At 55.9% G+C, this 15,822-nt stretch overlaps 1 protein-coding gene and 1 long non-coding RNA gene across 2 annotated transcripts; one reads left to right on the forward strand and one right to left on the reverse strand.

Moving 5' to 3' along the window:
- The first annotated feature begins 616 nt into the window (after positions 1-616).
- LOC119113180 (uncharacterized) lies at positions 617-4,253 on the forward strand. The gene is made up of 4 exons (XR_005095843.1): positions 617-647; positions 2,127-2,261; positions 3,526-3,577; positions 4,222-4,253. It is a non-coding gene; the product is annotated as an uncharacterized LOC119113180 (long non-coding RNA).
- Positions 4,254-5,781: 1,528 nt separating this feature from the next.
- On the reverse strand, positions 5,782-14,880 carry LOC119113159 (RRP12-like protein). The gene is made up of 3 exons (XM_037237512.1): positions 14,772-14,880; positions 14,223-14,463; positions 5,782-6,224 (listed from the first exon to the last, which is right to left on the reverse strand). Exons 1-3 carry the CDS (start codon positions 14,866-14,868, stop codon positions 6,122-6,124), a joined length of 441 nt encoding a protein of 146 aa, XP_037093407.1. The 5' UTR covers positions 14,869-14,880; the 3' UTR covers positions 5,782-6,121.
- Between the last annotated feature and the right edge of the window lie 942 nt (positions 14,881-15,822).

Genomic DNA, 15,822 nt, shown 5'->3' on the forward strand with positions numbered 1-15,822 from the left:
CCCCTTCCGACAAAATCACCGCATTTGGTCCACTTGATCCCGGAAAGCCCACTTTGCTCCGTTTTCTCTTCATTTCTTAGCCTTTTCCACTGACCTAGAACCCTCCGCGACTATTGCATGCACGTTAACGTGGAAGCTAGAAAATCCACGATGTGGAAGCTGCTAAGCTCCTTTCTCCATGGATCTGTCTAATTCAGACGCTGTAGGGTGAGTAAGCGGACCACCGCGGAGCGCGTGCCTGGCGAGCAGCCGGACCGACGTCGCTGGCCCGAGAGCGGACCGTCGCGCCCGACGGCCGGGCGCTGGAAGCTCGGCCCCTCGTTACGACGGAGTCGGCACGACCCACAGGGGCGCAGTCAACGGGGCGTGACAGGTGGGTGGTCAGGTGGCGGGGTAGGCGGGCGAGAGCGGGCGCAGGGGCCACTCGCCCTCTCCTCCGCGAAGGCTCCCCTGCTGGCTTGCGCCGCTGGTGCCACCGTGCCTGCATTGAAGAGTCTCATACCATAGCAAGCGACTCAAGTTTGTTTCCCTGTTTAGGCCGAGGGATGTTCCGAAGTGCCTCAGCGAGGAAGCTAGTGGCCTTCCTCGCCTTGGTGAACGGATGTTCTTATCGGTCCTCACTTACCATGGAAACAGTTCCAGCCAGAGTGAGTGAATGGACAGAAACGCATCGGTAACAGAATCATACCCCTGGCGGAGAGAACCTAACTGAATAAAAAAACTATTTGTTTAAATTGAAAAACAGCGTAAACCGCTGTTGTATTTAACAAGCGCCCGGGTGGCGGTTGGTTCCCTTTGCTCGGGTGGAAAATCAATTTGATCTCCTCCCTTGAGATCTTAGAAACTAGAGGAGATAGAGCACCAAATCCCACCGTGTGTTGGCCTGAACGTAAACTCACTTAGTCCAAAGTTTGAGATTCCTTGGCCATGACCTTTGCGTAAGATAAGGTCAAACTACAAGCTGGTCTCCAAAGTGCCCCCCCCCCCCCCCCCCAGAGTCCAGATAATTGTTCTGAGCAAAAGGTCAAATTCTCATTTAAGGTCAGTGGTCTTGTTTGATCTTGAAGGTCGGTAGTGACCAAAATCACACCAGAATACTTTAAGATTTTCATTTGAATAAGCAACCAAGATTACGCTAGGCAGAATGTTCCCAAAACCACAATGCTGACCTGGGTCATTTTAGGTCATTGACCTATTGCCACCTTTGGCAAGTCCATGTTAGATGTATGATGGCGGTTCCTGTTATCAATAAATTCGAAATTAGCACCAGAAACTATCCCATACAGCACGCGCAAGAGTAATACAGCAGGTTGTTTCGACCTTGGTCCGACCATTCATACCTGGTCCTAGGTCGATGGAATTTGTTTATGCAATTGTTGTGTTGCCTAAAAAACCATCCCAGAAATGTATGGTTTCGTCCAATACTCCGCTGTTGCAAAGATTGAACGGTCCCCTCGAAATCGTCTTTGCTGCATCCATGGCCTGACTTTGACCCGCCGTAGGAAAACTCATGGAAATGCAGGAAAATAAATTCAGGAAGAAGTCAGTAAAAACCTTCGGGGTTCACGTGGACCCGACTTGACCCCCACCCGAGCGCGTGTTAAACAATCACGTGTTAATCTTAAGTACGCTTCGTTTTTTTATATCTGAGTTCAAACCTACTCTAATGTATTTATGGTACCACACTACGATGCAGCAGAAGTGCTTTCAAAAATAACAATAGTCCATATAGCCGACAGATTGTGCACAGCAATCGCAGACAATAAACGTGCAGTGTTCTCTATGTATTGTTGTGATATTTGCCTACACAAGACAAGCAAGTTTTAACAAATACTCTGAAAAGAAACGGTTTTGTCCGATGGCCCACAGTGTCTGTACACACATGTACAAAGGCACCTTCCGACGTATGCGTCGCCTTTGTTTGCGAAATAGGCTGCACTGGACCAGTGCTAAGGGGCTATGGCTTCATTCACACGCAGTGGAAGCCAGCATGCTGGTGAGCCGTCATACTTAGCATCACACCACATTTTGTTGTATTGCATGGGAAAATAACCGACTCGACTGGAGTGTAACGGCCCAGGGGTGTTGTGCACGGACGCGTGGGACCGCTGATGGTACTTCCCCAGGGCTGCCGGTGGAGCAAGAAGACAACTTGGTGCCGCAAGAAGAGGACTTGTGCGGCGGGGGTCAGAGGCAGCTGCAGCAAAAGCCCACTGACCCCACACTCGACGTGGCCGTCCCACAGCTCGCACCACGTGATGGTAATAACGGATGACTCGCTGTCTGCGTCCACCGATCTTCACCAGGAGAGGGACATCAGGCAGTTTTCGATGCCGTATAAAAACCAGCTGTCTCATGTTTATGGCTATTAGTTATGGTTAGGCCCTCTTGTGCCGTTCCCAATAATTTCTGCCATCTTTACCTGGTTTCAGCTTCATCCTCCCCTGGTGCGAGCTATTTCCACTTGTTCATTATTTCCACTTCACAAACGAGTTATTGCTGGCTGTCACTCGGCCCCAAATTAAAGCCGGGGACCATTGAACAAGAACTGCAGTCAGTGGCTTGGTATTCGGTCAACACGAAGCTCAGTTCATCAGATAGTCAACGATGTCCAGTGGTGGGGGTTGGCGACCTGTTGACGAATCTCGGATGGACCCTCCCTCAAAGCCAGGCCAAACCATTAGCATAAAATCTTCCCGGACATCAGAACAGCAACATATCATACCGTTGCATCATCTCTGAACAGCTTCAAAGCAGGGAAATTGACCTAAAGGGTGCTTCATGTACAGGCAAAATCTTGATATCGCAGCCGTGCATGAATTAAATCATGTGCTTTGTTGTCCTTCGCCATCTGTCCTCCTCCCCTGGTCAGAGAGTGGTGATCACGCTACACAGGAACACGCCGCATGTCAACCCTGCTGAGACATTCTATTTCAGTTAATTTTAAAACCAAACCTGACATGAATGTAATGTAGTGTTGTCCGAATCGTCCCTCCGCCCTTGTAAAGCGTCGGTTACGCTCAATCAAAACACCCGCTCTCCTTCGTGTGGTAACGGTCCTCCTGGGTGACCCCTAAACCACTAACTTCGCTTGATCCAGGAAGGGCGCTGTTCGAGAACGCCATCTGCATTCCCGTTTCTCATGATTAATCGCTAACTTCGTGTCCAAAATCGTCATTTACTAACAGTGAAACCACAACGAAACACTCGTTATAAAAATATCCGGTGTCATAAAAATGTCAGAAATGGTGTCATAGCGACATGACCAAACGAGATCTGGTATCAGAATTCGTTTTAATAAGCATGAGTAATGATCCGGCATACGTCCGATTTCGGTGCTACCACTGGTCGTTCTTTTGTGGCCTCTGATATCAGAAATGGAAGGCGCCTGGCTTTTCCTTACCCTCGCAAGTCAGGATTAGTTCGTTATTACTTTACTTAGCGCTGATAGAAAAAAAACAAAGAAAGGCAACCACTGTACTACGAGTGAAATTGACGCACACACATGCAACAATATCCTTCCAGAGGACAAGACCAGTGACGTGGAACAGATGGACGACCTGATCCGATCACGATTGTGAGTACGCGGCCAATCCCGACCTGATCCGATCACGATTGTGAGTACGCGGGCCATCCCGACCTGATCCGATCACGATTGGTGAGTACGCGGCCATCCGACCTGATCCGATCACGATTGTGAGTAACGCGGCCATCCCGACCTGATCCGATCACGATTGTGAGTACGCGGCCATCCCGACCTGATCCGATCGCGATTGTGAGTACGCGGCCATCCCGACCTGATCCGATCACGATCGTGAGTACGCGGCCATCCCGACCTGATCCGATCGCGATTGTGAGTACGCGGCCATCCGACCTGATCCGATCACGATCGTGAGTACGCGGCCATCCCGACCTGATCCGATCGCGATTGTGAGTACGCGGCCATCCCGATTGCGCCGTCACGGCCGGTGACGTCGCAGACATGACCGCACCTTCAGCTGGCCACATGGGAGCGCAGTCTGGCCCATGTCATGATTTAGATCAATGGTCATTCCGGTCTGACCTCGCTCGTTGCCCATGGCGGGTGGCGTGCATACTGCACGTGTGCACACACGTGCAAGGCCGACCGCAAACCTGGTAGCGGTCCGTCACGACATGGCTTTCGGCCGCCTGAACGCTGGCCGACGCCGTCACCCTACGCTGACCCAACGTGTGCCGCAGGGTGAAGACAACCAGCTGGCGCGTGTTCACCATAGGGCAGCGTCTGGGACACGTCAACAAATCGCCGCAGCTCGGCCGGAGGGGCGCGCTGAACGTTCGAGCTGCTGGCGGCCGTGCGCACCGGCGCTCAACACCTCAACCAGGCCAGTGGCGGGCGCCAGCTACACGGCCCAGCACTTCCTCGACGGCCGGTACAAGCAGGTGCTGGGCGCCGGCGAAGTGGTACGTGCTGCATTTCGCCAGCGAGGCGCGGCCGGGCCGCGTGGAAACGGTGCGACTGGTGCGCCGTGCGGTCCGCTGCTCGTCGATGCGCAGCCCGGCTACGACCACGACCAGCTGGTGTATGTGGTCGTGCCTTACTACCGGCGGCCGGACGCGTTCGCCGAGTTCGCCGCCATGTTCGAGCAGCTCGTGGTCGCGCACCACGAGAACCTGCGGCTAGTCGTCATGTTCTACTGGCGCGGCCAGCCGGCGGCACCACGTGAGCAGCTGGCTCGCGAGCGGCGCCGCGTGGCCGACACGCTGCACCGACTGAACAAGCGCGCCCGCCGTCCGGTGGCGCGTCTGGTAGACCAGGAGGCCGAATTCTCGCGCGGCCACGCCCTGCTGCAAGGCGCACGCTCTTGGAAGGGTCACGACGACGTGCTGCTCTTCTTCTGCGACGTCGACATGTTCTTCGACACGCAGGCACTGCACCGGTGCCGCGCCAACACCGCCCCTGGCCGGCGCGTCTACTACCCGGTTGTGTTCAGCACATTCAGTCCGGAGCTCTACTTCCGCGCCTGGCGCAAGAAGCCAACCTCGCTCTGGCAGATGCAACCCAATAAGTGGCGACGTGGGTTTTTGGCGGGACTTCGGCTTCGGCATGACGTGTCAGTACAAGTCGGACTTTGACCGTGTGGCTGGCGAGTTCTTGGTGTCGGGAAGCTGGGGTGGCGAGGACGTCGTACTGTACAAGAAGTACAATCAGACGGAGCTGGAGATTGTTCGCGCGCCCGACCCAGGTCTCGTGCATATCTACCACCGCAAGCAGTGCGACCGCACTTGCTGGGCAAGAAGTACCACTCGTGTATGGGCTCCCTGAGGCACAGTGAGGCGTCGATGAAGACCTGGGCCCGCTTCGTGCAGCAGCTGAAGGCGGCGGCGGACGATTCGACGGCCGTGCACGACATGCTGGCGCTGGCGCTGGGGCCGGTCGGCGAGCTGGACGACGACGAAGAGGCGACCACGACCAAGACGAGCGTCATCTCGCCCGCCGACGCGCCGGTAACGTCCGGCCGAGGCGGCTGAGAGTGCGGCCGCACTGCAGGACTGGTGCCGCCAACTGCGCTCACGGCCACAGCGCGGGTCGCTGCCGTGGATAACGCCTGAGCCGGCTGAGCTTTTGTGCGTGTATGGTCGTGGACGTGTCGTCGAATGTATTGCGGCTGTACGAATGCTGTTTTGCGAAATAAATCCTTGGTCCCTGTCCACTGACTGCAGATCCAGAGCGAGGATGGCGTCACAGTGGGCCTGCTGACGCGTCAGCCGATCAGCCACGAATGGGTTGAACACTTAATATGTCACCTCCCGGCTCATATTTATTCACAGATCGTATTCACACCGGCTCGAAAGGAGGTGTTCCCAGGCTAGCTGTACCGGTACTCAAATGTGCAGGTCTTGCCACTGCCAGTGAGACCACAGACAACGTCCTGCCGCCGACCTGCCCAGAACGCTCCCCCAGCCGCCACGACGGCGTCACACAACGCCACACGCACCACGCGGCCCATGGACGCGCCGCGTTGTCTCGAGCCTGGCGGCCGGTCCCATCAGCGTGCAATATTGATGGGCCGACGGCGGTGGCTGACCAGGCTCCCACAGCCCGCTCAATGCGTCGCGACTGATGCACGGCGGCACGGCCTCAGCGGGCTCGTGAACGGCCGCGGGCCTTGGCGCCCTTGGTGGCACCCTTCTGCGCGCCGCGTACAATGTTCTTGTACTGGCCCTCGAACTTGGCCTTCTTCCTGTGGGCAGCGGAACAGGGAGAGGCATATGGTCAGTTGAGCGCCGCGTGGACTGAAGGTGCCGCCCGTCAGCTGAAGGGTCGGCTGCAAGCAGCCTACACCGCCCGCAACAGCAAGCCGATGGGCGACCCTAGCCGGGAGGCCCGATACGGTCTGAAGTGGCCCGTCTGCAATACAAACTCGGAGCAGCATTGCGGCAATGTCCACCAGGTGACCATGGGCGCTGATACAGGTGCACGTATATGATAAGATACACCGTGCGACCAGCAGAGAGCGAGGGAGAAAAGAGAGGGGAGAGAGAGAAGCGATCTGAGAGAGCGAGTGAGAGAGAGTCGAACCGAGAAGAGAGAAGAGGAGAGAGGGGGAGAGAGAGAGAGAGAGAGAGAGAGAGAGAGAGAGAGAGAGAGAGAGAGAGAGAGAGAGAGAGAGAGAGAGAGGAGAGAGAGAGAGAGAGAGAGAGAGAGAGAGAGAGAGAGAGAGTAGAGAGAGAGAGAGAGAGAGAAGAAGAAGAGAGAGAGAGAGAGATGAAGAGAGAGAGAGAGAAGAGAGAGAGAGAGAGAGAGAGAAGAAGAGAGAGAGAGAGAGAGAGAGGAGAGGAGAGAGAGAGAGAGAGAGAGAGAGAGAGAGAGGAGAGAGAGAGAGAGGAGAGAGAGAGAGAGAGAGAGCGAGAAGCGTAAGAGAGAGAGAGAGAGAAGAGCGAGAGAGAGGAGAGAGAGAGAGTAGAGAGAGAGAGAGAGAGAGAGAGACTGAGAGCGAGAGAGAGAGAGAGAGAGAGAGGAGAGAGAAGGAGAGAGAGAGAGAGAGAGAGAGAGAGACTGACATTACCAGCAGTGCAAAGCAACCGTCATTTCCTTCCATATCTCAGTAAACTTGAACAGGACGTCACAGCTTGTAAGTAAGCGCACCAGCACCAGTGACACATCTACTGCCACGGCAGTCTGGCTGCCGTGGCAGTAGTGATCTAAGTGATTTATTAAGTTTATTATTAAATCACTTTGAAGTGATTTAAGTAGTGATTTTAAATCACTTTGAAGTGATTTAAGCGGCTCTCGACCGAGCCTTATCGTGTGACGACGGTGTACCATCACCTGAAAATGATGACTGTGGCCATCGCTACCTAACTTCACACGCGGGTCCTCACGTCGTGATGAGCAAAAAGCAGGTGGCGAACCGAGGAGAAACTCACGTAAACCGTCCCGAAACCTTGCGGTTACCACTTCATCACGCGCAAATTATCCAAGGGCAGCCCAAACGAGGCCGGCCTGCCGTCTGGGCAGTAGGGGCAGCTGCGAGGTGGAGTGAGGTCCACAGTGCGACATGTAGCCGGCCGAGCGCCATCCCCGGCTAAACGGACGGCCCGCCGCCTCCGGCCGCCAGCCGTGCACTGCACGTCAACGGGTTAGTGGGTCAGGCGCGGCCGCGTGGCGTGCCCGTGCGGCCCGGCCACGCACGGGGAAAGCGAGCCGCCCGGGCTGCCACCGGCGCCAGTCAGCACGAACCGCCGCCCGCTGCCCCAGCGGACGCTGCGGCCAACGGGACATGCACTGGCGCCGACGCCCGGGGCTGGATAGTGTCCGGTCCGCCCGCACACCGTCGCCTCAGGCGCCCTGTGAATGTGTCAACGGCCGTGGTGCCACTTGCGTACCACCTTTTAACAGTGGGGTGACTACTTAAAAACATAAAAATCGGCCATCGATTTACGACCGTCACTGTCTGTTGTTGAGAGTTCAGTGATGTCTGGCAATCTGTATACGTGTTTGTGGTCACATATGTGTTGATAGCTGTGGAGACACTCCCTTGGGGCGCAGCTGGTTGTACAGCGAGGCATAATTGGTCCTCGTCAGCCTGATGAAAGTCCTTTCGAGCCCACGCACTAGTCATTGAGGTTCGTTGGATGAATCACAGATGACCTTCACGAGCGTCGGCATTAATTTTAAAATTACAAAAAACATCCGCATAACCGGGCATAAACAGCGCGAGCTGTTACAGGTCAGTCGGCACCGACCGCGCAGTTCTGTTGTCTCGAAATGTTGTGTAAACCTGGCCAACTGTACGGCTCCAACGTCTTTTGTTATCCAATGACACAAAACGCATCTCTGAAACGTTGTAACTTCATGAATGCGCATCCGTGCCGTGAATGGCGACTCTGGGAAAGCCACAACACGAACACACAAAATGAAATGTGCAATACCGAGGATAGGAAGGGCTGAAAAACACTAATATGGGCCAAACTATGCTTTAATATGGAACCGATTCTGCCTAAAGCGTACGTTAAAACACACATATACACACGCAAGCACGCACGCATGCATGCAGCATGCACGCACACACGCACTGTTGACCGCTGGACTTGCAAATACAAGACCCGGTTGGAATTCCAGGGATTCAAAGGAGACCCTTCGGGGTGTGGCACATAATTTGACGAGAGCCAAACACCATCGAATGCTTCTCAGGGCTTAGCAACACCTACCGACGACTGGGGATTCCATTGGCCGAAACGTTGTGTTATGCGTTGCAATACGTATGTGGAGTTAACAAACTTCAATATAACAGCAGGTCATAATTAAACGATGTCATAACGGTAAAGTAACGACTGTGCTGACGGAAGCAACAACGCCCATCTGTGCTAGCGGCGCGGCGACACTGGACGTTCCGTTAGCGGAGAGGCCACCGCCGCGGAACAGCCGCGACGGAACACTGCTCGCAGAGCGCAGGGTGACTTCGCTATCAGGTGGCTTAGTTTGCAAGAGAAAACTAAGCCACGAAAATGGGTTGTTAACACCGCGGCTGGACCAGGAAGCGCGCAGCAACACACGTGCAGGGAGCGCTAAACGGCCGTGAAACGCGTGGTATCAGCTTGTGCCGAAGAACGGGCGCTCAGAGCGGCCTCCAGACTCGTATCGGTCAACAATGGCCCACTTGTCTTTCAGCAGCGCATAGATTAGCGTGTCCGTGGGGGGTGCATGCGCAAACACAGGCCAGATAACGGGGCTTGTGCGTGCACACTGTGCACTGTGGCCGTGCTAGGGGCTGGTGAACGCTCAACAACGCATGGCGCTGCCCAATCGCTCGGCGTGCGCGCGAACACCGCCGACCACGTGCCATCCGATGGGAACGCGTGAGGGCTTGCGCCACGCTGCCCTATCCACGGAAGGTCCGCCACCACCAGCTTGGAAGAGTCGGATCTCAAGAGGTACACGGGGTAGCGCTACGTTACAGGGAGTGTTTTACATTTACATGGGATTTTGAACTGAAATAGCCATCTTGAAGACTTTTCGGTGCTGTTCACCATCCTGCCCTCCTAAGACCTAAGCCGCTCTAGTTTCTGAGCTACACGCCCGCGAAAATGGCAAAAGGTATGTCGGGGAGACTATTCAATGCCACCCTGTTACTCATGACGCGATAATAACGTCATTCAAACCCTGCCAATCCACAAGCCGAGTGGCGATTAATGCCAAGAACAATTTAATTGTCGAGGCGTTCATATCTGGCGTTCGTGAGCGCAATTTTCAGATACAACGGCCGTCAATTGACCCGCAATCAACGTTGTGCAAGGGACGATGACGCTATTATACTATAACACGCCGACGAGCATACTCATTCAACAAAGAATCGAGCCGTTTAGAGCAATCTTGTGTGTGTGATTGGGGCTTTACGACGCACTCAGCGACTGAGGCTATGTGGCGTCGCCTGCCTCTCACCCTGGCAGGAAGGGCGGGCACCGCGGGGAATCGAACCCCGTACCTCTGGTTTCCCAGACGCACAGAAGGCAACGCAGACGCGCTAACTACTACACTACCGACACCCTTAGAGCAATCTTGTCCCCTTAAAACCATAGTTACCCGTAGTTCTAAAGCGACTCCTCTCTCTCTCTCTCTCTCTCTCTCTCTCTCTCTCTCTCTCTCTCTCTCTCTCTCTCTCTCTCTCTCTCTCTCTCTCTCTCTCTCTCTCTCTCTCTCTCTCCTCTCTCTCTCTCTCTCTCTCTCTCTCTCTCTCTCTCTCTCTCTCTCTCTCTCTCTCTCTCTCTCTCTCTCTTTCCCGAGCGCACTTGTCCCTTTCAGCCGTGCATGACATTCTTGGCGATCTCTTGTGTCGGTCAACTGCGTGACAGTGCTCCGATGGCCCACTTCTGAGTGCAGTGCCTCCTGCCCCCCTTCTCCCGCCATGCACGCGGCCCGCGCCTCCCACGAAACAAAAACACAGCGCGCCGGCGGCGGTGTGAGAGCCTGCCGACCGCCGCGCGGCTGGCATGACGAGCACAGCGGCTGCCGACGCACTGCACGTGACGCCCCTCGGCGTGTCCCGGGGAGCGTTCACGTCCAACAGCACGTGGGGACGCGCTCCAGCGCATGCAGCGCGTAACGCAAGGGCGCTATCCCCAGGCCAATTTTCGCACCATGGGTGCCTACTCCGGACCACAAATGAAAGACACGATCGGGATCTGCACGCGGTGGATGTTCGCCAGGAACGGTATCGCAAACGCGATCAGCCGGCGCGAACCGGTGAAATCCAGACGAACGACTCTGAACAAGGCTGGCGAACGCCAAATCATGCCAATCACGGCTGTCAAAAATGATGCGATTATCACCTCGCAAAAAAACTAGGCGCAGCCCAGACATGAACGGCCGATGGTACGGCCAAATGACGTGGTATGTGCCGCCTGGCCGGGCCCCGGCGCCGTCGGTAGTCCACCGAGCTGGTGACCGACCCGTCTCAGGCTGGACACACGCACGCGGCCATTTGACAGGTCACATGTTGTGTTGTGTGTTACATCTGGAGATGCTTCAATCCCTGTGGCTATGACGGCCTCCCACATCTTATCATAGCTCTACAACAAAATGTCAGCAGCACGTTATGCGCATTGTGCATAACATGAAAAGTTCACGCTCACGCACGGTATGAGCCTAGCCACACGCTCACTTAGCAGAAACAGCCATCTTTTAAGGCTGCCGTTTCTTAACAGTTGGTCACCTTGGCATTGAACACTCGAGGACGATAAATCCGTCACATCCCATGCCAGTGTGTTCCACCTCTTTGTGCTTCGGGAGGATTTGATTGTTTCCTGTTTTCTGGCTGTCCCAATGGCAGCTGCAGCCTATCGTCTTATTTGGTGTTTGGCGCGCGGCTACCAACGTTTCTCGAGAACAAGTCTGCCAAACCCTCGGGACTTTTGTCCTTACCGCGTGGTACGTGACGATGCCTTCATAATACCCCACCAATTATTCGATATCTGCCCGCTTAGTTTCGCCTTAGCCTCACTGCATTTTTTCAGATAAGTAATAACTCGGGTCGCAAAACGTTAGATCTGGTCTAATATTGTTTTGTTATTTTCCCTATGGTAGCTGTTACGCTCAGGCAGTACGACAGGTGTGGTAAGACACGTGACTTTACCTCGTGACAAGTTACCACACGAGCAGCAAGAGTATCAGGCAGAAGACAGTGATGATGCGCAAGATCTGTAAGAAGACCTGTGCGGGCTCTTGTTACCTCGCCTGTATGTCCTGCCACGCTAAATAGCGAACAAAAAGTACGAACGACTTAACATCCTGCATGGAAGTTGTTAAAAAAAACGAATATTTCGGAAAGAGGTGGAACAAGGCGTGCGAATCCCACTTGATGTAGTCTGTCAAGAAAGCCAAGACGGTGATTCCACCCCACGCGATATCGTGGCGGGCCTGCGGGCGGGCGGGCCTTCTCCAACGCGGCCCTCAGGGCGCCGCAGTCCCTCCCATCGAGAGCCGGAGACGTCCCTGCTAATGGCGGGGGTGCTCAGTGCCCTGGGGGCTGTGGAAGTTCCTTGGAAACCCCGCCGCCGTCAGGGCCAGCGGGCCCTGTCCACACGGAAGGTGAGCTAGGATTGCTATCTGATGGATAAGCGCTGCGTGTGAGATCGTAGGGCGAGCGTGGTGAGTCTAGTGGGTAAGCATTGCTAGCCATCTACTTCGAGGCGAGCGTGGTGAGTCTAGTGGGTAAGCATTGCCAGCTATCTACTTCGAGGCGAGCGTGGTGAGTCTAGTGGGTAAGCATTGCTAGCTTTCTACTTCGAGGCGAGCGTGGTGAGTCTAGTGGGTAAGCATTGCCAGCTATCTACTTCGAGGCGAGCGTGGTGAGTCTAGTGGGTAAGCATTGCTAGCCATCTACTTCGAGGCGAGCGTGGTGAGTCTAGTGGGTAAGCATTGCCAGCTATCTACTTCGAGGCGAGCGTGGTGAGTCTAGTGGGTAAGCATTGCTAGCTTTCTACTTCGAGGCGAGCGTGGTGAGTCTAGTGGGTAAGCACTGCCAGCTATCTACTTCGAGGCGAGCGTGGTGAGTCTAGTGCGTAAGCATTGCTAGCCATCTACTTCGAGGCGAGCGTGGTGAGTCTAGTGGGTAAGCATTGCTAGCCATCTACTTCGAGGCGGGCGTGGTGAGTCTAGTGGGTAAGCATTGCCAGCTATCTACTTCGAGGCGAGCGTGGTGAGTCTAGTGGGTAAACATTGCTAGCCATCTACCTCGAGGATGCGTAGTGAGTCTAGTGGGTAAGCATTGCCAGTCATCTTCTTCGAGGCGAGCGTGGTGAGTCTAGTGGGTAAGCATTGCTAGCCATCTACTACGAGGCGAGCGTGGTGAGTCTAGTGGGTAAGCATTGCCAGCCATCTTCTTCGAGGCGAGCGTGGTGAGTCTAGTGGGTAAGCATTGCTAGCCATCTACTTCGACTTGACTAGCGACTAGAACCGCTTGCTGCAACAGCACGGGAACTCCGCGGCTATCAAATATACCGAAGGTAAGTGTTCAGGGCTCCTGATACTGATGATTCTGGCAGAAGCATCAGTGGAAAGAGGATGGCTCCTGACGACAGGAAGGTTATGAGCTGTCGGCCGGCACCTTATGAACAGATCAATGAGCTCAACACTTCCTGTTGCTGTGGGAGAGCTTGTTAATACAACAAACCACCAGGCCATGGGGCAGAGTGTGGGGGGGGGGGGGGGGGACTCCTGGGCCGGTGAGTCAAATCACTGACGCTCAACAAACCACCAGGCCCTGAGGCAGAGTGGGGGGGGGGGACTCCTGGGCCGGTGAGTCAAATCACGGACGCTCAACAAACCACCAGGCCATGGGGCAGAGTGGGGGGGGGGGACTCCTGGGCCGGTGAGTCAAATCACGGACGCTTAGCAGCTCTTCTCGCACAACCGTGGGGAAAGCAAAAGCCGCGAGCATCCAGTCTCAGACTCACAAACCAACAACTCGCAGCCAAATTCTTCCCGAGTGTTATGAGCGGCGGTACAGTACACATTGCCTGGTCACTGCTTAGCGTAGTCATGGTTGCGTCGCTGCACCCACTAAATACCTCGAAGGCCCACAATTTAGCCATGCATATTGAGTTACGACCACATTACTCAATTTAACAAAGTACGACTACATTGCATTGCAATCAATTACAACGAAGAATGCATACAATAACAGCTAACGTTGGCCCTCGTTGGACCACCATGCCCGGCTGGCGTGCTGATACACTTCTGATGCCCCCACACACTGACGCCACCCAGGGGTGGCGTGCTGATACACTTCTGATGCCCAAACACTGACGTCACCCAGGGGTGGCGCCAAGTGGCCAAACGGCAGGGGCATGTGCTCCCCGACGAACTCGAACTTCAATGATCGAATCCGCAGTTGGCAATGTTATGCAGTTGGCGATGTCGCAGTTCGCAGTAACGTTCGTAACGCAGATGGCAATGCGCAAAAGCAATGTATCTAAAATACCCGGTTCTGTTGTCATCTGTTGTAAGCCCATCCCCCCCCCCCCAAAAGGAAAAAATTAGGCCATCGAACGATGGAGCTACGCATTTCTGCGGCCCGCACGATTGGTATCTGATCGTGGGACGAGGCCCATGAGTGCAAGCTATCCCCCTGCAGATGGGTCATTAGCCCTCGGCCCAGCGGCGGCCGTGCTCCTCGGGCCGCTCTGTGCCGGTCCTCGTCCCCGGCAGCCCCGGCAGCCCAGCCCGGCCCGTCACTGACCGTTTGTTGAGCGTGCTCCTCTTGAGCGGCACGTAGGCGTATGGATCGGGCCGGCCGGCACGCTTCACATCGCCACGACCCTTCTTGGAGGCGTACTCGGCGCCGGGCCGGCTGGCCGCCGACCGGCCCGACCGCGACGACTTGGCCGACGCCGTCGACGCGCCGCCCGTCGACCAGCTCGAGCGGCCCGACTTGACCGAGGCGGCGCCGCCGACGCGACGGTGGATGCCGCCACCGCCCGCTGTCGACACAAGCCCAGTTAGAGGCGTCTCACGTTGCAAACGCAAGTGCTGGCGGCGATGGACGGTGGCGTCCGGGTCCGGCGAGCTCTGAGAGCAGCACCAGCCCCGGCTGCCGACGGCGCCGGTGGCAGCGGCCAGAGCCACACTGGCGCGACGCTCAGCCCCCAGCAGCAGCGCTCGCAACACCCTCTGTCCAAAACGCCAGGGCTGAATGTGACCCGGACAGCACACCTACAGCAGGCGCAATAGACGGCCGGGAGCGCAAGACGGCGGTGGGCAAGCCAAGCACGCGCCGGCGGCCGCTTACCAAGGTACTTCGAGGAGGACGGCTCGGAGGCGGAGCCCTGGCTGGAGGCGTCCAGCTTCCTCTTCCGGCGGCCGGCCGTGTTGCGGATGGCCTCCATGAACTGGTCGGGCTCCTCTGCGGACGACACGGCCCGCTGTTGTGACACGGTTCTGGATACCAGCGGCGGACCGGTACGACAGTTGGACAGCAATGCGCCGCTCACACCCCGCGGCCCTAATGTATGGCTATGGTGGCAATAATGCACACTTTGTACAATGAACCGAATCGATTTCCGTCAAAACCTAATGAAGGACACCATAAATGCGACAGACACACTAACAATGGCTACAGTGGTTAGTTATTAAGTAGGGGTGCGTCAGCTGTATTGGTTATTTGCGCCAACGGCTACAGTGGGTAACCAAGGTGATGATTCGTCTCTTGCCTCGGGTATAACATACATGGGGCACCCAACATATATGGGATATAGGCTCTAGCCCACGCTCGTACGGTACAGACTGCAGCTCGGCTGCGCCAACCACGACAGCCCGGCCCAGCGGGCGAGCGGAACCTGTCGTCACCGACGGCAGGCGAAGCGGCGCCGCAAGGCCGCTGCCGGCCAACGGACGACAGTGAGCGGCGGCGGTCGAACGATTCAATAGGCAGCCTCGCTGATGACCCGCACCTCAAGAGGCGCGACCCCGAGCCCTGCGGCGCACGGCAGGCGCCCCTCCCCGCGTGTTCGGTTCGGACCGGTGCGGAGTGGTGCGATGCCCACAAGCTACAGCCAGCGTCTGCCGATGCCCACAAACTACAGCCAGCGTCTGTGGATGCCCTGTATTGGTTATATCGGCATTCATTGGCATATCATCGGCATATCATCGACAGTCTGCCGACGCCGATTGCATTGGCTGCATCAGAGTTCAGAGGCCCCGGCGCAGCCGGCATTCTAAGCCGGGTTCCCCGCGTGCTAATCCGGCGCGCATATCATCCGGTCAGTACACGCCCTTCGTCGTGATGAGCAATAAATGAAATCAAATCGGTTTTCTACGATCAGGATGTGCAGTGAATGTGG

This window comes from Pollicipes pollicipes, unplaced genomic scaffold, assembly GCF_011947565.3.
Source record: "Pollicipes pollicipes isolate AB1234 unplaced genomic scaffold, Ppol_2.1 Scaffold_7261;HRSCAF=8764_pilon_pilon_pilon, whole genome shotgun sequence".
Classification (NCBI taxonomy): domain Eukaryota; kingdom Metazoa; phylum Arthropoda; class Thecostraca; order Pollicipedomorpha; family Pollicipedidae; genus Pollicipes; species Pollicipes pollicipes.

Bases quoted from the DNA above. Each gene is read 5' to 3' on its own strand.
- LOC119113159 (XM_037237512.1), bottom strand. From the start codon at position 14,868: ATGGAGGCCATCCGCAACACGGCCGGCCGCCGGAAGAGGAAGCTGGAC. The intron at 14,464-14,771 runs GTAAGCGGCCGC...TTGTGTCGACAG, and splicing joins GTCCTCCTCGAAGTACCTTG to CGGGCGGTGGCGGCATCCAC. The intron at 6,225-14,222 runs GTCAGTGACGGG...CGCTGCCCACAG, and splicing joins AGGAGCACGCTCAACAAACG to GAAGAAGGCCAAGTTCGAGG.